Here is a 22,941-nt window from a genome sequence, read left to right as displayed (position 1 = left end):
GATGTTCCCCATCCTGCGTCCAAGTGATCTCATTGTTCAGTTCCCACCTATGAGTGAGAACATGCGGTGTTTTGTTTTCTGTTCTTGCGATAGTTTGCTGAGAATGATGGTTTCCAGCTTCATCCATGTCCCTACAAAGGACATGAACTCATCCTTTTTTATGGCTGCATAGTATTCCATGGTGTATGTGCCACATTTTCTTAATCCAGTCTATCATTGATGGACATTTGGGTTGGTTCCAAGTCTTTGCTATTGTGAATAGTGCTGCAGTAAACATACGTGTGCATGTGTCTTTATAGCAGCATGATTTATAATCCTTTGGGTATATACCCTGTAATGGGATGGCTGGGTCAAGTGGTATTTCTAGTTCTCGATCCTTGAGGAATCGTCACACTGTCTTCCACAATGGTTGAACTAGTTTACAGTCCCACCAACAGTGTAAAAGCCTTCCTATTTCTCCACATTCTCTCTAGCACCTGTTGTTTCCTGACTTTTTAATGATTGCCATTCTAACTGATATGAGATGATATCTCATTGTGGTTTTGATTTGCATTTCTCTGATGACCAGTGATGATGAGCTTTTTTTCATGTGTCTGTTGGCTGCATAAATGTCTTCTTTTGAGAAATGTCTGTTCATATCCTTTGCCCACTTTTTGATGGGATTGTTTGTTTTTTTCTTGTAAATTTGTATAAGTTCGTTGTAGATTCTGGATATTAGCCCTTTGTCAGATGGGTAGATTGCAAAAGTTTTCTCCCATTCTGTAGGTTTCCTGTTCACTCTGATGGTAGTTTCTTTTGCTGTGCAGAAGCTCTTTAGTTTAATTAGATCTCATTTGTCAATTTTGGCTTTTGTTGAAAACTGTGGTGTGTTTTAAATATATACATTTCACAAATTGCTGCTTTTTAACAAAGCATGCCTATATTATATATGTAATTGGTCTCTTCCTAAGCAAATTAAGGATACAGTAGAAAGAAATTATAATGCACTGTAGGCTGTGTGGTCCAGGAAAGGGATGCAACTTTAAACAACTTTTCCTTCCAGTGCCATGGTATCTTTATGACTATATCTGTAATCCCTTCAGGAAATAATGTGGAAAGTCTAAGTTTAAGGTCCTTTGAATTGGAGGCTTGGGCTCAAAGGCTTTCAGATCCCTAGGAAGGATCCTGGAGTTGCCCTGAGCTGGGTCTTCTGGGAGCTTCCCAGGGCAGTTCTTATTACTACCTTCATTGCTATGAGCATGTTTTCATCTTAAAGCCTTCCTTCACCTTGCATTTTCTTCCTGCTATGGCCCAAATCGGTTTCTCAATATAGGAATCTGGATATTTTGTCCCAAACTTCCATCCGTCCCACTGTCACTGCTCTCTGCACTTTGGCCCCCGCCCCATGCTCTGAAGTGGTTCTTACACAGGTACCCTGTGGATCACTCAGTCATGTTTGATTAGAAAACAAAAACCCTTTAGGTTTTACTTTTTAAGGACTATCTTGAGGCATTTCAAGTAGGCAGGGGTTTCATAAAGGGAATTAAAGGCTTATTTGATAGAAAAACTGAGGGGCGAGGGTCAGGGACCTGCTGTATGAGTTGACAGACCTAGGAAGTGCTGCGGTCGCAGGAAGCCACCACCAACGATCTCCGGTGTCTGCAGCACGAGTGCGTAATTCGTGGGAGTGTGTCTGAATGACTGACCAAAGATGCCTGCCATCTGCAGATGCCCACGTACATGCCCATCACTTCCGCTGGAGAATATTGGTTTCTTCTCTTTCAGTTTGCAGCCCTCTCAAGAATCTGACCTGGAGCCCTGCTGGCAAGGGAGTCAAGAGCATGTGGTGGTAGGCCTCCAGCCCTACCATAGAAGGCACAGCTTAGACGGTGCTGAGAGTCAGCAGGCACTCTCCAACACACACCCTTAGTCACAAGATTGAATGGACTTCACTTTTAAAAACATTCTATGCTTGTATTGCCTGGTCTTACTATGAGATTTTATCATACCTGCTAGCCCTTGTTTCATTCAGGGTTCCTCCTGAGCTCAGCTCCTTCTCTGACTGTTGCTAGACACCCCCTGGAGGCAGTACCAGGCAGTGAGTAAGGACAGCAAACTATAGGTTGGTGCAAAAGTAATGACCTTTGCACCCACCTAATAGTTCCGTCACTCTGCCTTTTCCCTTATTCTCTATATCCTGCTGGCCTCCAAGTCCTGTAGATTCCTCTTCCTAAATAACTTTCAGATGCTTTGTCTTCAATCTTTCTCCTTATTGTCTTGGATCACCTTTTGCTCATTTGAGAACATCTAGATAACATCAATAATCAATAATATTTTGCTGCTTAAAACTCTCCAGCCTCCTTTCTCACTAGCTCCCCAGCCCCGACACAGGCTCCCTTCCACATAACCTTCATACGCCGAGCCACTCGTAATTACCTGAACATGTCCTGCCCTCTTTTGCCTTCTTTTGCCACTGCACTTGCAGTTCCCTCATCCTGGAAGGCCCTTCCTTTGTTTCCTGGGCTGGCTCTTGTCTTTCAGGTTTCAGTGTAGATGAGAAGCCTTCTTGTACCATCCGTGAGGAGCCTCCTTGTACCCCGTAAGCCTGGTCTAGTTGCTCCCTTGGTGTTCTGTAGAATTCCTTGCTTCCTCCTGTTAGAACCTTTATCATGTTGTGTTGCAGTTGCCTGCTCGTTTCTTTCTCACCCTGGACTCTAATGTGCTTGAGGGCAACAGCTGTGTCTTATAAACCTTATATTCCCAGACAAACACAGTGCCTGGCACCCAGTAGGGTAAGTAATAGATATTTTTTTACTTTGTCCAGCTGCATTTTGAGCACTGGCCATATGCTCAATGCTGCCTCGAGCACAAATTGTGTCAACGTTTTGTTAGGGGATGGGGGTGACATCCTTGAGGAGGAGTCATTTGAGCTGCAGAGTGACCAATGAGGGGCAGCCAAACATACAAGGATCTAGGACAAGAGTATCCTTGGTCAAGAGAACAGCAGGATGACAGAGACAAGTTGATAGTGGTCTGGGGCCAGAAAGATGGCTGGGAGTCAGGATCTGAGGGTACTGGGCCAGATCAAAGGACCTTATGGGTCATAGTCATGATTAGTGGGAAGTCACTAGTGGGTTTCAAACAGGGAGCACTGCCATCAGAATTGTTTTTAAAAGGCTTTTTCCGGCAACCATGTGGAGAATGGGATCCAGGGCACTGAGTGCAAACTGGACACTTGTTAGGATGCTGAGGGTTTCCAGGGAAGAGGTGGCTGTGGCTTTACTAGGAATATAACAGGGGAGAGGATGACAAAAGTAGTGAAGCATGGGGTGTATTTTGGAGGGAGAGCCGACAGGAATTGCTCATGGATTAAGGTATTTGTGGACTAAATGGCATTAAAGCAAGTGGTCTCTCTGCCTCAGTCTCTGTTTCAGGTTTATCCTCTTCTAAGTTTTTTCAGCACTGCCACCAGATTACTTTTGAAGATGAATTGAAGTTCAGATCTGATCATGTGGGTCCTATGCCCCATGAGACCTCCCGCTGCACGCAGGCCACAGTACTCCTTAGCCTAGCTCAACACCCTTGCTTATCTGAGCCCCACTTGCCTGCCCTTTTGTACTCTCCCCGCTTCCCATTCCACACCTGCAGCTCTGCAGACAGGAGAGACTAGGCAGAGGAGGCTCCCACCCTGGAGCCTTTGCTGCTCCTTCGCCGTCACCTCTCTCAGTCACCTGGCTGACTTCCAGTCATCCTTTAACCCCAGCTCACTGTTGCATCATTTATGAGCATTCCTGCACTGGTGCTCTGTGCCCTTGGTTTTCACAGCGCTATAACCTCTCTTCCCTTTGGTTTCCCTTTGGTGTAAAGTTAGGATGGCATCTGTGCTTTGTTTTATAGAGCAGTTGTGAGGATTCACGGGATTTGATGGCTAAAGCATGTAGGACAGCTTGACACATAGTCCAGGGAGTGTGAAGCTCAATACTTGCTCTTATCATCTTGTGTGGCCCTCCCAGCCCACGCCACGTTATCTAATTATTTGCCTCCCCTCCCAACTGAACTGCGTGAGAATGCCATTATCTTCGTAGCATCATCCCCTAGCGTAATACTTCCCACATAATTCATCATCATCATCATCAGCAGTAAGAGATAACATTAATGGACATTTACTCTGTGCCAAGAACGTTGACTCAGAGAGGTATTATAAAGTTGCTGGAGGCAGGATTTGAATTCAGGTTGTCAGACCTCGGGGCTGTTGCCTGGACCAACACAATATGTTCCTTCCCAAACCGAAGTTGCCTGGTAAGCATTTGGATGGATAGTTGGAAGCAAAGAACAACAAGGGAATTGGAACAGATTTTTCTCTGCTTCAAATTTATATAAAAATCCATCTTGAGAAGGTAAAGTCTGAATGGACATGGAAATTGTTAGTGCTACTTTGTTTTCAAGGAGAAAGAAAAATTTTCTTCCCTGGCCATAGTTGGGGCCTGGGGTCTAGGAGCTGCCTGCCATACTCACCATCCTGTCCAGTGTCTCACAGGTGCCATCTGTCAAAGGAGCTTGCTTTGGCAAACAGTTTAATTTCTGTGTTTGTGCCATTCTGAGGACATCAGTCAAACCCTTCCATAAAGGCCTTTGCCTCATTCCATTTTCAGCCTCACTGATCACAGATTTTACCTCTGGAGCTGAAAAAGAGAGTGGTGAATTCTGAAAACCTACCCGTAAGGAGCAGATGCATAGCCTTGTGTTTTCGAACACAAGATTTGGAGTCCTTTTCTTGGCAGCAGAATTAACTTTCACATAACCTCCATGTAACTGTGAACTTGGGGAGCTGTTCCAAGTTCTCCGCATATGAGAGCCAACCGTGGGAGGCAGTGACTCTGTGAAGTTTCCTTGTTTCAATCAAGCTGTTTTATGCTGGAAAATCTTGTCTCTTCCTCTGCCCTGTCTTAATAATATTTTACACTTGTGTGGAATCCTTTTGGAAATTTTTGTATATATGTTCTTACCAGATTCACACACTGAGGTACAGACTAAAGGTTATATTATTTGTGTCCATCAGATTAGAAAACCCAGGACTCAGTTAAGACTTACCCGGAGTCGGTGAGTAGGAAGACCTGGATTCAAACTCTTGTCCTTGATTTCTGAGACCTGTTCTGACTCTACTGTAACAAAATGTACCCCATACTTAAACTTCTTGAGGCCTAAGACTCAGTTATGTATTTATTGGGGTTCCGTTCTTGGTGATGTTCTTGTTACCTAATAAGTACTCAACAAGTACTTGCTGAATTAAACAGAAGTGATAGAAAAGTGATACAACCAGGAATGGGAACTCTCTGCAGGACAGACTTCCTTACCAGCACCAACACCTTGTCATGTTGGCTGTGACTTCTCTGGGGCAGATGTCCCTGTCTTCCTTGGCTAGTTGGGCAGTACCTTCAGTACTCTGCCATTGTGAGTTCTAGTCAACACCTTCTGAGTGAGCCCTGGAAAGGTATAATTAAGGGCTGAAACAGAATTTTATTCACCGCAATCAGAGGCCTCGGTGATAGGAAAGTTTCTTTCATTTTGGAGAACAAATGTTCATCCTTCAGGTAAGCGGTCCCCAACCTTTTTGGCATCAGGGATCGGTTTCATGAAAGACAGTTTTTCCATGGGGGAGTGAGGGATGACTTTGGGATGAAGCTGTTCCACCTCAGATAATCAGGCATTAGTTAGATTCTCTTAAGGAGCGTGCAGCCTGGATCCCTTGCATGCGCCGTTCACAATAGGGTTCGTGCTCCTATGAGAGTCTAATGCTGCTGATCTGACAGGAGGCTTAGCTCAGGCAGTGATGCTCGCAGACCCTCCACTCACCTCCTGCTGTGCGGCCCAGTTCCTAACAGGCCACCGACCAGTACTGGTCCGTGCTGGGTTTGTGGACTCATGCCTCAGATGACATAATGTCATAGTCCCTGTTCATTGTGGACTATCCCCTTGAGAAGTTAAAGATAGTTCCATTGTCCACAAAGGAAATAGTGCAGTTACCTTGGAACTGAAGGGTCCTGAGGGGACTTTTTAAGTTTCATGGTTAAATAGCCTTGATTTTGATAATCAACTCTAAAACATTCCCAGGAGAGCTAAGTAAGCAGAAGAACGTTATTTAAAACACTGGGTCATTTGGAAAAATTACTTGGGCTGAAATCAAAGGTTGTCTCTTCTTCCTACCTCTCCCTGAGCTGCCTTGGCCCTCGGGCAGCCCTTTGAATAAAGTTTGGCTGTTTCCATCTTCAGCAGCTCTGCAAATGTTGCACTTTGGCAAATGCAGGCTTAGATGTAGAATGTGATGGCTTTGGTTTGGAAATTGGCCATCCACACTGATAACGGGTATTAATTTAATCAGCCTCAAATTGATAACAGGTATCTCTTGTGGAAACAAAGATAATTTGTTATTGATTGTGATCGTGTCTTCTGATGTAAACTCCAGGCTTATTTTGTCTTGTAAAAGGCCATTGTAGCCTTATACAATCTGAAGGAGACAGGAAAGGGGAGGAGTGAAGGAAGGGAAGAAAGCTCCCCACATACACACACAATGTGTTTTCTCTATTGTTCTGTTACCTGCTTTCTCTAGAAACTTTATAGATTCGCTTTTATAATCCACTTTGAAATGTTTGCCATTTTTAAAGCAGAAGCAATTTTTGCAGCTTTCAGGCAGAAGGTCATTTTATACAAAATGTTCATTCATGTGCAGCAAAGCTTATTTCTTCTACAGGAACAAAGAAATAATGAAGCCTCCTTAAAAGCTGTGTTTCTCCAAAGAAATGATCATCTTGATAGTTGGTGATTTATATGTGCCATTTCTATTGGAATCGAAAAATAAAAACATTTGTATCAATAAGGATTACTGAATATTATTAAGGTTTCAGCTATGACTCTAACTGCAGTTATAGCATTGCAGGGTGGCAGGGAAAGGTGTGTTGGCTTTCTTCTTGTCTAATTGTGTCCATTTCTACAGGTTTTTCATTTTGCCTTGGTTTATTACCTGATGGTCATCCAGTCATTGATGTAGCCTCTGTGTAGGTCCCGGAGCACTAGCTGTTTCCAGAATATTTCTCTTAATTGCTGTTTCCAGAACATTTTCATACCTCCAAAACTTTCTGTGAAATGTTCCTATTGGCTTGAATGTTCTTTCAGCACTTCTCTTTCTCCTGCATCCTTCCTGTTCTCCTTCAGAGCTCAGCTTAAATGTCATGTCTTCTGGGAGGCTTCCTTGGCTTCCTGACAGCATTCTTTGTCACTTGTCCCTTCTCATTGAAATAGCTGTTTTCCTTGTGTGTCCCTCAACATTCTGTAAACCATCTTACGTTTTTTTCATGGATCACTGTTGGTACCCATCCGACACTTCGGGAAATATTCATCCAATTGCTCTAGCTACAAAGCAGCAAAGATTAATCTACACTGTTACAGAGTGATAAAGAAAACTCTATCCCAAGGACAGAGGGAAAGGAATCTCAACACCAGAAGGAATGAAAATGTAAATCTGAACAACTTAATTTCTCCAACGTAACAGTTCTTAAATGGATGATTTCTGACCCTTGGTACAAGACAAGAGTTTGAAATAAGTCCGGGAAACAAATCAATCTCATTTTGCCAGGGTTCCTGGAAACATCTTTTGATGTGCTAAGTGCTCTTAATGAGGGTAGAGATTTTTCATTTTAATCCGTGATTGATTGAGTTTGAAATCTGTGACTGTGGAGAGGACTTAGATCTCCTCTGTCTTCACTTCTGTAGACTGTCAGCACGTCAAGTTCAAGCCCTGCTGTGTAACACGCTGCTGGGATAGCATTAGTCCCAGGTACACACTAATAGACAAATGGTGTAACTCTTTGTCTATCAAACTCTTGCCCTTAAAGCAAAAGCCACTGAATCTAGGGTAACAGTTTAACCATGCCGCCCTGGGTATGGTTGTGATAGTAATTACTACTATTTCCTGACTGCTCTGGCCATTTTTCTACACATTGAACTCTTGTTGATTCAAAGGAAGAGTAATGTGATCTCTAACTCTGGTATTAATGACAATTCAATAACTAACTCCAAGAACCCTTTGTGTAGCCCAAATCCATGTTCATGATTATAGATTTGAGTTCCCCCCATTTGAGCGTAAACCTTAATTGAGAAGGAATTATGTATTCTTTCCAGAAAAAAGGCAGTAAAAAGCCTGGTATGAGTATTCAGTGTGTTGTTGCAAAACATTAAATGAAAACCACTAAATGTATTAAGTGCTTTGAAATCTTTATTAAATTCCAACAGCCCATTATAACAGCATTTTATAACCCAAACCTTTTTAGCTTTAACATAAGAAATAAAAATAACTTTTTACATTGTGATTCCATATGGTTTTTATATTTCTGTTTTGTTTTGAGGATTTTCATTCATATTTGTCCCTTCCCCCCATTTTAGGGATTTTTATTTGAAATTTTCTTTATTTGTACACAATTTGTTCATTGTGATGAAATCAGGAGTCCAGCAGTTAAGTTACTTTGGTAGTATAGTAACATTTTCCATTACCTTCCCACCTCTCACTGCGTATTTCTTTCTCTCCTTTCTCCACTTGGTAAGCCAAAATGGCCAGGAACAAAAACATAAAATACATGAGGACAAAAGAATCATTTTCTTCTTCTGATCCAGTTTTTACTTAGACATAGTGTCCGGTTTTCCCCTTCTGGCCCATGATGGAAAGTTTGACCTCTACCATGTCTTTAACGCTAGTCCTGATTTAAGTGTTGTGGGGAGGAAATGGGACACTGTGCATTCTGTAATGTTGTGTGGATATATATAGGGTCATTGTAACAAGAAATAAGATGTGATTTTAAATGAAATGCTTTAATATCCCTGCTATTCCCTTTGGCAGCTTCGCCTTCACCAAAGCTATAAATACTATCCGTGGTCTATGGCTTCTAGCATTGTCTATTTATAAAGATGGCTCTTGTTTGTATTTATTTCACTAAAAGGCATAAGTTATATAGAAATATAAAAAGCCAGTGAAATGTGCATCAACTCATGAATTACGACCTTTTACCTTATAGGTGCTTTGTTCCAAGTCCAGGATGTATATTCCAGTGTAGTGTTATCATTTTTATTGAGTAAGGAAAAGCTTTGGCATTAAACAAGGGACAAAAGATTTGTGGACAATACTGCTGTTTTCTCTTACCTCAAAGCTCCGTTCCGAAGGCTGGAGTCTTCAAAGCCATTTTTGTTTCCAGTGTTCACGTTTAATTAAAAACCACATTCATAATTGTATAATCCCATCTGTGGACCTAAAAAAGGAATTCATATAAAAGAAAATTAACATTATTATTAAAAGTATACTGCCTTTATAACAGGTATAATAGAGTAACAGTTTTCCCCAGGCTCACTGGCAGTTTCTTATATAATAACTAAAATATTAGCAAATTTAATGGATTTTTCTTACCTGCAAATTTGTTTTAAAAACATATTTCATTGGATTTAGATGATTATAATGACATTTGCTAAGGAAAGAGATGTCAATAATAGGCTGTTACTTTCTATTAGCAAGCATCAGAAATTGAAGTTTTATGGTCTTGACTTTGTTAGATGATGAATCAATGTATTTTAATTTTATTAACTGGAGAAACTTGGCCAGGCACAGTGACTCACGGGTGTAATCCCAGCACTTTGGGAGGCCCAGGTGGGCAGATCACCTGAGGTCAGGAGTTCGAGACCAGCCTAGCCAACATGGTGAGATGCCATCTCTGCTAAAAAATACAAAAATTAGCTGGGGGTGATGGCGCGTGCCTGTAATCCCAGCTACTCAGGAGGCTGAGGCAGGAGAATGGTGTGAACCTGGGAGGCGGAGCTTGCAGTGAGCTGAGATCACGCCATTGCACTCCAGCCTGGGCGAAAGAGTGAGGCTCCAAGACTCCGTCTCAAAGACAAAACAAAACAAAACAAAACAAAACAAAACAAAACAAAACAGTAGAAACTTCTGTCCCCATGAATCTGTTTTCGTTTTTTTTTTTTTTTTTCTGAGATAGGGTCTCGTTCTGTTTGCCCAGGCTGGAGTGCAGTAGTGTAGTCTTGGCTCACTGCAGCCTCTGCCTCCTGGGCTCAAGTGATGCTCCCACCTGAGTTTCACCGCTAGCTGGGACTACAGGTGGGCACCACCACGCCTGGCTAATTTTTATATTTTTTGTAGAGATGGGGATTTGCCATGTTGCCCTGACTGATTTTGAAGTCCTGGGCTCATGCGATCTGCCTGCCTCAGCCTCCCAAAGTGCTGGGATTACACCACACCCAACCTGTTTTAGGTGAATCTATGGAAGATGGTTTCCTACTTAAATAACATTTCTTTTAATTTGTTTAGGTTTGTGAGAGTGCTTTCAGAGGAAAGATTACTGTCCTTTGTTCTTTCCACAAGATACATAGTTCTTGATGATGTGCCATTTTTCCTGACTGTCTTACACAACAGCTGAGCCTGTTTTGGGAGGGCATCCCCTGAGTTCACCCAGAAAATGTAGGCCTGTCTCCCATTGGCATCAGAGGGCAGGTTGGGACAACCTGGTGGGTGCTGTGTACAGGGCGTATGCATTCGAAGAGCGCTTTTCTGGGATACCCATTTGCTTCGTAAGAAACAACCATTAGGTGTAGCTGCTGGTTGATTATCATTTCTTGAATCATGTTTCCTAAAGCTTTCTAGTGAGAATGATGGAAAAAATATCTTCATGGATCAAGAAAGAAATATGTGGGGTAAATTAAGTTTTAAAAAAGGCATGCAGTGCTTGCTTCAGCAGCACATATACTAAAATGAGAGCAATCCAGAGGAGATTAGCAAGGATGACATGCAAATTCGTGAAGAGTTCCCTATTAGGAAAAAAAAAATAAAAAGGCATGCAGCAAATTTAACTTGAACATGAACATAAAAACTTGCTAGCCGGTCAAATTCTCATGTATTTACTTCACTCAGCACAGAATGCAGTGTTCTGGCTGCTCTTAGTAGTTACTTCAATATTATCAGATGCTTTCCAGTGTCACCTTCTTGTATTGTTACCTACTTTGTATTGCAGTGTTTATCGTTGAAATACTTTGTTATGTAGGATATGTTACATAGTTTGCATGACTGTACAGTATACATATACATACACATACATATGTAAATACAATATATATGAAATACATTTCATGCATACTATTTTGTGATGATTTCAACTTACCTATTATTTTCATCCTGTTCTCTTTTTTGTTGGTCCTACATGACTTTATTATTATGTTTACCTTTCCAATTCTTTACTTTTTTCAGTATTATCTGTCTTGGTAATTGGGTAGTTTTACTTTATCTTTTGATCATTTAAACATTTTATCAACTTTTTTTCTCTAGATTCTCAGTGCATAGACACCATTAAAAATCTACTTTTGTGTGTTGAAATAAATAAATGCTCAAAATGCATGACTTGTTTTGATAATGTAAGTAGTCAGACATGTATAATATTTATACACATTCTGTAAAGCTCAATATATAACTGATTTCATGATACATGCATAGAAATTCCAAATCTATTACAAAGATTGAGAGAGTATGCTCTCAGAAACACACAGTTTTCTTTATTTTTATATATCACTGCCTGTCACTCATCTGTCAGGATCCACAATATTTTTGCAGATTGTGCCATGTGATCCCAGAAGGCTGACAAGCTTCATTGACTAGGGTGATTCTAGGAAGACAGTGACCCAATGAACGCGTGGGGCCCACTTACCTGATCTTTGTAGATTGTTCCTCTTCTTACTTTTCTGTTTCTCATCCCCTCCATCTTATGTCTTTTTTTATGTAAAGAATCTTATGTCTTAAAGTGACAGTATTTTAGGTAGGAATACTTAAGTTTTGTTTTTTGTTTTTGAGACAAAGTCTCACTTTGTCGCCCAGGCTGGAGTGCAGTGGTGTGATCTCTGCTCACTGCAGCCTCTGCCTCCTGGGTTCAAGTGATTCTCCTGCCTCAGCTTCCTGAGTAGCTGAGACTACAGGCATGTGCCACCACGCCTGGCTAATTTTTCTGTGTTTTGTAGAGATGGGTTTTTGCCGTGTCATCCAGGCTTGTCTCTAATTCCTGACCTCAGGTGATCTGCCCGCCTCTGCCTCCCAAAGTGCTGGGATTACCGGTATGAACCCACCATGCCTGGCACATAGATTTTATAAAGTTAAATAAGAGTTGAAAAACCTTGGAGGTTTAATCAAGCATCAGGAGTGAGGTGAGGAATGGGATGAGTGTTATTTTTATTTTAATTATTATTATTATTTATTTTGAGAACCAGTGGTTCTCAAACTTTAGTGACATCAGAACTACCTGCAGGGCTTGTTAGACCAGATTGCTGGTCCCCACCTCCAGAACTTTTGATTCGGTTCTGAATCAGAAAAACTCAGAAAAAAAATGGGATGGGCATTTCTACAAGTTCCCAGGTGAAACTGATCCTGCCAATGTGGGACCGCATTTTGAGAAGCACTGCTCTGGGTTCGTCACTTTTTGTATTTTCAGGTAAGGAAATTGAGTCTCAGACAGGGAAAGGGTCCTGCTCCAGATTTCACACCTGTAGCGAGTTAGCATCCAGAAGAGAATGAGGACCAGGTCTCCTGGCTGTAGCCTCTGATGTTCTCTGGGGATTGTTCTTTGACCAGTAAAGGAAAAGCCCTTCCTGACCTTCTGATCAACTGAAGATAGTGTGGGAAATCACATTTCCACCCTTCCCAAATTCCTGTCTGTAGGCAGCACTGTCTCTCGCTCGCCTGTCTCTTCCTTTGTATGTCCTGTGGAGAAAGTGGGCTTTGGTGCTCTATACTGCTGCTTAAAGTTACCTGAATATATTTCAGCCTCTTCACTTCCATATCCAATTTAATAATTATTCATGGGACATTTGTCTGTCGATTTGTGACCATTTAGAGATTAATATTAATGCCATCGTTTTTCACACGTGGCCTATTAAATTCGGGCCTATATTATGTCAAGAGAAAGCAAGTTAGAGACAGCGTAGGATACAAGAGTGACCATGGGAAGATAGAAATGGTCAAATTTTTGCTTGGATCTAAGATTTTACTTTTTGTTGTAATTTCAGTGAAATATTATTTCACCACATGAGTTTTGTGCAATATCCACTAGCCTGTATTTTCAAGGTGGGAAATATCTTCTTGTTGGCAAATTCAAATTAAAGTAAAAATGATTTTGATTGTTGAGTAATTACCTAAATGAAGGCATCATGAAATGGGTTTCATAAGACTATTAATGTGTTGAACTTCGCTGGCTGAGAAGAATAACAAGAATTGTGTTCTTGTGGGTGCTGAGTATTCGTTTAATTTAAGTGATTGCTTTTTTGAGTTGCAGATTGTCACAGTGGCATTGATGGACCATAAAATGTACATAACTGTCACCTGATAATTACATATTAGAACTGGGTACAGAAAGAATTGACCTTGAATGTTTGAGGGAATTAAAATAAGTACTCTTTTCCAAAATATTGGGGAAGAAAGCTAGCCCACTTAAAGTTAGACTCAATTCAAGGCAATAAATCTTGACTAAGGGCCTTCTGTACCTAAGAATGCACTATTCTAGGTGGGTTTTGGATCTGCATTGGGCCTTAAGGGCCAGTATCTGAATTGTTATGTAAATGGATGCAGAATACGTGTGCATTTATAAATGTGTACATAACAATAAATATTTATTGGAAGAATTATTGATTGAATGATGAAGGCAGAAACCAAATGTTGACACTGATGTGATTATTTTCAGTTTCATGGGAGCAAAGGCATCAGGTCACAATGTATGAACCATGATATAATCTGTCACTTTTGGTCAATGGAGAGATGGGGTTCAGGCCACAATTCTGATCCTTAATGCTGTCTTCTGTTTTTTTTTTTGTTTTTTTTTTGGTTTTTTTTTGTTTTTTTTTTTTTGTAGCGTCTGGTGGAGGCTGCAGAAGAAGCACACCTGAAACATGAATTTGATGCAGACTTACAGGTAACTGATTATAGTTTGAGTTAAATTGTTTTGTGTGTTTCATGCCAAAGGAGAAGTACCAGGTATACCAGGAATACTGAGTTTTCAGTGATTGGGAGGGAAAGGCTTTTATGAGGATGGTATAGAGTTCAGTAAATGTGCCTATCTTTGACAGGATTCTTAAGCAACTGTCAACCACTTTCTAACAATGACAATTATAATGGGTGATGCCAAACACTCACATGTGTGTAATCAGATTTCAATAAACTATTCCCCAATTTAGGGGGAGTTAACTTGGTCAACTGACAATAATCACCAGATCTCTCAATGGTAAATTGATAAGATAGCAGAATATATCCAAACCCCACTTGGCTGGCTGCATTTTGGAATGCAAGTGACTGAAAGCGATACTGTGATGGATCTATCCTTGAATTGATTGGTAATAAAATTTAGAAATTAAATCATTCACTGATTTGAGATTCAAACATCCATCTCATTAATTTCTTGCAGTAGATCTTGCACCTGCTCATGACATAACTATGTCTGATTGAGAAGGATTTTGATGTCGATGTGTATAGAAAACATAGTAAAGGGCAACAAGTGAATTAAATAATACTTGGAGGTTCCAGCTGGGTGTGGTGGCTCACACCTGTAATCCCACCACTTTGGGAGGCTGAGGCAGGTGGATTGCTTGAGGCCAGGAGTTTGAGACCAGCCTGGCCAACATGGTGAAATGCCATCTCTACTAAAAATACAAAAACTAGCTGGGCATGGTGGTGGGCGCCTGTAATCCCAGCTACTTGGGAGACTGAGGCAGGAGAATTGCTTGAACCTGGGCAGCAGACGTTGAAGTGAGCTGAGATGGAGCCACTGCACTCCAGCCTGGGTGACAGAGTGAGAGTCTGTCTCCAATAAATAAAGAAACAAATAAATAAGTAAGGAAGTAAAACTTAGAGATTCCTTTAGGTCTCCCTGAATGAACTTTTATCTAAATTGGCACTTTGAGTTTTGTGACCTTTCCTCACCACTAGGAAAACAGAAGGAGGAAATCTTAAAGTTTGAACTTTGCTAGACGTATTTCTTTTAATGGCATGTGGTCACAGTTAGGAAATAGCGTTTACTTTCCTATGTTTCCATTTATATGGGAAATATAAAGGCAGACATAAACCATTAAGCACAAAAAAGATGGCAATACCAAAGCCGGCCGCCGGCTGCGTGTCTCTCTTGAAGATGTGTCCTTATCATCACCCTCATCTGTGTCTTTTGCTTTGTGAATAAAACAATGCATATTCGAGTGAGGTGATCAAGGAAAGTTTAATTAAGGAAATATTTTCAAAGGTGTAGTCGGGGTTAAGTGAAACCAACATACAATGGTGTTCAAATAAACCAACAGGCAGTGGTGGCATACCCCAGAGCTAGCCGTACTTCTGGCCTGATGAGAGGAAAACTGGGGTTTCCAGAACTCAGGGAAGATGGCTACATGGAAAAATGATTTGATAGAGGAGTATGGCCACCCATGGTGAGCTGGAAAGGGTAAAATTTGGGATAATGATACCCCAGTACTCTCTTGCTTTCTTATTTCTTGCCAGTACTCACTGTTGGCTGAATCCAGCTGTTGGTATGGTTGATGTAGTTCAGTTCAGAGATTGAGCTGGGTGAGGAAGGTTGAAGATGGTTCTGGAGGGGCAAACAAAAAACATCAAGTCCATCATCCACAGTCTTTTTAGGCATAATACCCAGCATTTGAAACAAATAGAGCCAGAGGTATAGCTGAGCATAAGAGGGAAATGAGAAGAAGCTCTGGGGATGGTTGGAAACATTGGGAGAGGAGTGGGCAGCTGGCCCAGCTCTTTGAGCAAAGCTGCTGAGAAGGGACAGAAGATAATGAGAAGAACCTTGAATATAGCAAGAAGTACCTCACCTTCCTGAAGCCATACTCACTTCTCACACGATTGCTCCACAAAGATCTAGGGGCCATTTACTGGCCACGTTTGTCTTCATTGAGCCTGATTTTCAGAGAGTTTGGACTTGTAGAGTGGGCCAGAAGGGATTTAATGGCAGCATCAGGAAGCACTTTGGCAGGTATGAAGATTATAAGGACCTCTTGAGTGCATTGCCCAGAGAAACTCTCTCACTTTTCTCAGAAGTTCCTGAAGGCTTTTCAGGAATATTCTGATTTTAAGTGACAGAAACTCAACTCATATCAACTTAGCGTGTAAATTGAATAAAATAAGAATCCATGAGTCTACCTGATAATAAATAAACAGATAGATAGATTAAAAACTAGACAAATGGGCCGGGCTGGTGGCTCCCACCTGTAATCCCAGCACTTTGGTAGGCCAAGGCGGGCAGATCAGGACTTTGAGACCAGCCTGGCCAACATGGTGAAACCCTGTCTCTGCTAAAAATACAAAAATTAGCCGGGCATGGTGGCAGGCACCTGTAATCCCAGCTACTCAGGAGGCTGAGACAGGAGAATTGCTTGAAGCCGGGAGGTGGATGTTGGAGTGAGCCGAGATCACGCCAGTGCACTCCAGCCTGGGCTACAGAGAGCAAAACTCCATCTTAAGAAAAAAATAGACAAATGAGGAGGAACATCTTAGGCGGCAACTAATGCATATAGAAGAAATGATTGAGTTAGAAAATTATGGTAATTAACTGAGGCAAGAATCTTAAGTGGATGCTAAAACTAGTTGGCAAAATTTTGGTGAAGAACAGGACACTTCGGTCTCAAAGTACTTGCCCACAAGTTACTCATCAATTACAAAGGGAAAAATAGCAATTTTATTGTGGAGAAACCTGATAGACACCACCTTAAATAAGTAATCAAAGTTAATGTCACCAATAAGACAAAGTGACATCAAGTGCCTCCAGATGTGATGACCTAGAAAAATATAACACACTTATGTACAATTCTTGCCCCAAATGTATGGCCTGACTGTAATCATGATGAAACATCAGACAAATCTAGATGGAGGAACATTCTACAAAGTAACTGGCTGGACTCGTCTTCAAAAATGCCAAGATCAAGAAGGAGAAAGAAATGTTGAGGATTTGCTCCTAATTCAAAGAGATGAGGACACATAACTACTACATGTAATGTGTGATCCTGAACTAGAAAACAGTTTTAATATGGACAGTTCATTAGAAAACAATGATGTATTAATGTTGGATTGTTGGATTTTCATCCCTGTACTGTGATTATGTTAAGGAATGTCCTCATTCTTTGATTTTTTCTGGCTTCATTGGTTCAACAGGAAGGAGTGAGGGTGTAGGAGAGAGTGAGAAACATTATTGGAAGTGATGACTGTTTTGTAAAATCTGTTATTTATGGCTCATGTGGTCAGTTTTACTGAGAGATAAGGATTGGTGGGATGGGGCATGGGAAGGGATGATGTGGTTGACTTTTGGGGATTACTTATCCTTCAGTCGATGAAAAATGTTTTGTGGTTTTAGTTCAGCTAACACAGAGACATTCTTTTTTTGTCCATCTGAAGCTATTGTTATTTTTCAAGAGGGTTCTGATTTCCTGTTATGGCAGTTTTACAGTAAAATTCTGGTGTAGCACAAGTGATTCCCTCTGTCAAAGGGGGTGCTGTGATTGTGAAGGCAGCATTGGCATCTCTCTTGAAAAAATGAGGCACCAAGAAAAGAAGTCTCTAGTTTTTGTTCTCTTGGGAACAAGGAAAGGGAGCTAAAGTTTTCCTCCCCAGTCACCTGTTCTGTACATGTACAACAAAAGCATCCGAGGGTACCATTGTGGTCTGAACAGAAGAGTAGATGTTGAAATCCTAGGTTGATATGACAGTGCCATTCACACTGGTGCTCCGACCTCAGTGAACTCTTCTATGGGTCAAAGTAAACTACATGCACTTTGGTGGAGACCTGTGAAAGAGAGACCTTTGATAAAGTAGATGTGCATGGAAGAATTTGTCTTGGCTTAGATGAAGGTTTTGAAGCTACTGAAGCTTCTCTGCTATTAAGGGCACATCTGTTAACAGCGTGGGTGTCAGCCCCGTTGCCATTACTGAGGTAGCAGGTCTGTGTACCGGCTCTGAATTTATTACTATCATGGTCCATTAGAGCTGATCAATTGTTAATCAGGGTTCTGCTGACCTCTCAGCAACCCCTGGCAGATGATTGTTTTTATCAAAAAAATCTCAGACTGCCATCTGCTCACTGTGAAGTAACGCTGAGAAGGAACCTACCCTGTTAGCTCAGGAGGAGTACGAGCTGGAAGTCTGTTTTCATACAGGAAGAAAAAAAGAGATTTTGCAAAATTTCCTAACCTGTGTAGTTTTAACTCACATTTTTCTTAGCTTCCTTCTTCCCAAAACAGAAAAGAGATGAGGGATCTGCCCCTTCTCTCACTTTAGACTAGAGACGTTGCATCATTGCAACATTCATGTGCTTCAAAGTGAAGAATTTGCTTTTCATTGGTAAAATAATCAGAAGTTACAAAAAGTTATACCTCCTTTATTATCACGATTTTATTTTCCATTTAAATTTCCCCTTGCAGTCTCTTCAGAGGTTTAACTTTTCCCCCATGACCTTATGGCTTTGACATCTACAGCCCCGTCTGTAAAGTCCTTAATACGGCATTAGATTGTTAGTTCTTAACAAAAACTGTATTGGGGCAGAGGCAAAATGTAGCTTCTGGAGGATAGGATGTGTGAACAAATCAAAATGCAGACTCCTCCATAGAAAACAGATGTGCTTGGCCTTCATTGGTGGGGTAGCTTGCTTGCTTGCTTTTTTTTTTTTTTTTTTTTTGGAGACAGAGTCTTAATCTGTCACCCAGACTGGACTGGAGTGCAGTGGTGAGATCTCAGCTTACTACAACCTCTACCTCCCAGCTTCAGGTGATTCTCATGCCTCAGCCTCCTGAGTAGCTGGAATTACAGGTGTGCACCATGACACCCAGCTACTTCTTGTATTTTTTGTGGATACAGGGTTTCACCATGTTGGCCAGGCTGGTCTCGAACTCCTGGGCTCAAGTGACCTGCCTGCCTTGGCCTCCCAAAGTGCTGGGATTACAGGTATGAGCCACCGTGCCCAGCCTGGCAGGGTAACTTTCTTGTGGACACTGGTGCCAGTTCAGCTCTCTGGTCCCTCTTTCTGGTGGCCTGTGGGTTCTAGATTGGCCTTCTGTTGGTGTAGTTCTTTATTCTCTGATATCTTCACTGGGTCAATTTTCAGTCATAATTGATAACAGAGGCCTTGTTATAACAGCATCTCTCTCCTTTTTTACTTTATGCTGTGAATTAATATAGGCTTTTATTGAAAGATTGGTAGTTCCAATGAGAACAGAGTTTAAAAAAATACCTTTTGTCTCAGTTATTACATGTGATTATTTTAGTCTCACCCTTATTATTTTGATGGCAAAACCCAATTCCAGGGGGAGGAGCAGGAGACCCTAGCTTTGAATACCCAGCCATTGATGAATTTCCAGAGAATTAAGTCTATATATGTTCTAGTATAATTCAGAATGCCTTCCCCCTCGTACATACTCTTTCTGTTTGAGTTTTTCCACTGGCAGTAAAGGAGAAAAAAAAAGTCCTTTTGACAGTTTACTAAAAAGCTGCTTATCTTTGAACCACAAACATATTTTCTTTGAAAGCTGTCTCAAATAAGTGCCAATTGCACAGAGCGGGTGCACAGAAAGAAAAAAATATATGGTTTTGAATTGTGTATCCTGCAGAAGCTTTTTCTATTACAAAGTTTTCTATAATAGTTTTTCTTTGTTTTGTAAGTAATAGGGAAAAAGAAAAGTGTGGTGACATTCAGAGGGATAACAAGTATGGGAAGGGAAAGGAGCTGGCAGCATGCTTCCTCCTGGTCCTTACCAAGCTGGAAGAGCCTACCTTGCAAATGTAGTGGCCCGATTTCAAAGTTGGGGTGGGGGCTTTGGAGTTCAGGTGGTATAAAGACTGCTTGTGAGAAACCTCTGAGGTAAGATGACTTCTGATACTTCCTAGAGCAGCTTACTCTCTACCTCCTTACCTATTACAATGGGAGCTTTGTGTTGAAGGAAACCCAGGAAAGGAGAGAAGGGGCAGCTCAGGAGCCCCAGCACTCAATGTAGAACTTCTTTCACCATCCACTAGGAAAAGAAAGCCTTTCTAGGAAAAAGGATTAGCAAGGACAATGAGAGAGTGATGTCAACAAGATGACTGGCTACAAGTGCTTAATGCTTGTCCTCCGCTGCCCTGCAAAGACAGCCAAAACAATGAATAAACTGCTGGATTTTGATGAAAATAACTAAACAGGGCTGAAGTGCATCAAAGGAGTAACAGACACCCTTTAGACCACAGAAACCCGGATGGACACATAGAGAAGGGAAGTGCCTTGCTTCTGCTACCCCATCCCCAAGGTGGGACAGTTCAAAACCAAGGAGTTGCTTCTCTCTGTGGGAAAAAGGTGAGCAAGAAGACTCCCGGAAGCACACATCATCGATGTGGACTCTTGTAGTGCTCTCCACTGGGGACTCCTGCCGACCTCACAGGGGCTTAGGTCAGCTGAGGGAGCTGGTTGGTGTCCACCCGGCTGCACTTTCTCCAGAGAAGCAGCTGACACTGTGTCCTGTGCCCTGTGACCCATGTGGGTACTGCACTCCACCATCTTTGAACCTGAACCACTGCTGGAGTGTGTCTGGCTCTGGTGCAGTTAGCCACAGCACCCTTTCATCCCTGAGGCTTTGTTGCCACCGAACCACCATTACCTGCTGGCTCACCATCCCTAAGCTGAGCTGCTGCTACACCCTACCCCAGGGGCCAAGCTGGTGTGGAGCTGCTCTACCTGCCCCTCCCAGTCACTATTGTGCTTCGCCCCTCAGAGCCTAAGCTGAAGCAGCATCCTGCATTCTGGGGAATCGGTGCCTTGTCTGCCCAGAGCAGTAAGGCTCCCTGTGCCTGAGCTAAAGAGGTACATCAGCTCCTGGGGAAATGGAGCCTTAGCCAGACTGAGCAGCTGCACATCCCAGGGCTGATCTGACATGGTATCCCACATCCCAGGGAAACAGGGCGTTGGTTGAGCTGGGACACCTTGCCCTGCTGGTTGAAGAACTGTAGTACCCTGCTTCCCTAGAACTGGACTACCCTTGCAGAGTATGAGACACCCCTCTTCTTGGGGAGTGGAGTCATCACTGTGCTGTTCCCTGCCTTCCAGGATGGAAGCAGCAGCTAGGCTTTGCCATTTTGGGTACCTTGTTGCTGCTGCATGTGTCCATACAGGGTCTGGGATGCTTCTGTGTCTCACCATCTGGGGGTCCAGAGTTACCACTATGAGGTAGGCACCTCATTCACTGGGGCCTGAATTGCCACTGTGGCTGTTGGCACTGGTTCCCAAATTGCAACTTTATCTTGCTCCCTGGGATCAAATCGTCAGAGCACCCCTTCTTCCTCAGAGAAAGGCCAGTTCTGTGTCCTGTCCCCTGGGGTCAGAGTCACAACTACAACCCAGCTCCCGGGGCCTGCCTCAGCTGCTTGGTTGTGCCTCAGAATCACAGATCCTGGTGTGTAGGCAATCTGCCTCCAACCCTGCCTTGGTGAGTGAACCTTCATCTCAGAACCCAGGTGCCAAAATAAGCTCATGAAACCCTGAGCCCAGGACTCCTCCTCCATGGATATTCTGAGAACCTGTACCGTGGAACTCAGTACTGCTGCAGCTGCTTGAGGGCTATGTCAGACCTGACATCAACAGAGATCTCATCTAAGACTCACTATTGTATGGAAGGAAAGAACAGAAGGACATCAAAAGCCCTTGTCACCAAAGACCCTGACCACCTTTGTTACCACCACCACTGCCCCAAACTCCTACATCCTAGTCTACCCAGACACCCACAGTCATTGCTGACATTGATCACAGCTGAAGAAGATTCACAGAGGATTTACAACTGCTTCTACTAGGAACTTAGAGTCACCATGCCCTACCCAATTGGCACAGTAAGACCCATCTGCAAGTGAAAATCTTTCCCTATAAAAGCCACTCTGTGAAGTTTGGAAGAGGTGATTGTTTCACCAGATGTGCAGACATCAATGCAAGGACACAAGAAACATGAAAAAGCAAGGAAACAGGACATTGCCCAATTAACACAATAATTCTCTAGTAACTTACTCCAAGAAAAGGAAATTTATGAATTTTCTAAAAAGGAATTCAGAATAATGATGGTGAGGAAACTCTGTGATTTGAGATAAGATAGATAGGCAATTCAGTGAAATCAGAAAAAAATTCATGATCTGAATGATAACCTCAACAGAGATAAATATCATTAAAAAGAACCAAATAAAGGCAAAAGACTTATTCTATCTGAAGAGAAACATGGACGTAGCTGGAAACCATCATTCTCAGTAAACTATTGCAAGAACAGAAAACCAAACACCACATGTTCTCACTCATAGGTGGGAACTGAACAATGAGATCACTTGGACACAGGAAGGGGAACATCACACACTGGGGCCTATGGCGGGGGGAGGAATAGCATTAGGATATTAGGAGATATACCTAATGTAAACGATGAGTTAATGGGTGCAGCACACCAACATGGCACATGTATACATATGTAGCACACCTGCACATTGTGCACATGTACCCTAGAACTTAAAGTATAATAGCAATAAAAAATAAAATAAAATAGAAGAATGTTACTTAGCATTGTTATTAATAAAGTATTATTCTCAATAATTTTCTTATAGACAAACCACACCAACAGAACTAAAGAAGATACGTTCTTTCACCCGCATACTTGTTCATTCAATGTACATTTGTTCCAAATAATCTTTAAAAAAAAAGTTCTCACACATCTTTGGATATGTAAAAAGTAGGGAAAGTAATTGAAAAAAAAAAAAAAAGAACCAAATAAAAATCTTGGAGTTGAAGAATTCAGTGAATGAAATAAAAACTATAATAGAAAAATTCAACAGCAGACTAGATCAAGCAGAAGAAAATCTCTGAACTTGATGATAGGTCTTTTGAAATTACCTAGTCAGAG

General features: G+C 41.8%; 1 protein-coding gene across 4 annotated transcripts in view; it reads left to right on the top strand.

Moving 5' to 3' along the window:
- Window positions 1-22,941, top strand: part of CACNA2D3 (calcium voltage-gated channel auxiliary subunit alpha2delta 3) — a 948,786-nt gene that overhangs the window by 255,217 nt on the left and 670,628 nt on the right. For all 4 annotated transcript variants that reach the window (XM_073010036.1, XM_073010035.1, XM_073010037.1 and 1 more), the window contains one exon: window positions 13,914-13,973. In XM_073010036.1, the coding sequence (XP_072866137.1) occupies window positions 13,914-13,973 (60 nt within the window). The remainder of the gene's footprint in view (window positions 1-13,913; window positions 13,974-22,941) is intronic.

This window comes from Chlorocebus sabaeus, chromosome 22, assembly GCF_047675955.1.
Source record: "Chlorocebus sabaeus isolate Y175 chromosome 22, mChlSab1.0.hap1, whole genome shotgun sequence".
Lineage (NCBI taxonomy): Eukaryota > Metazoa > Chordata > Mammalia > Primates > Cercopithecidae > Chlorocebus > Chlorocebus sabaeus.
The sequence above is the reverse complement of the archived record's forward strand: the minus strand, read 5'-3'. Positions and strand labels throughout refer to the sequence as shown.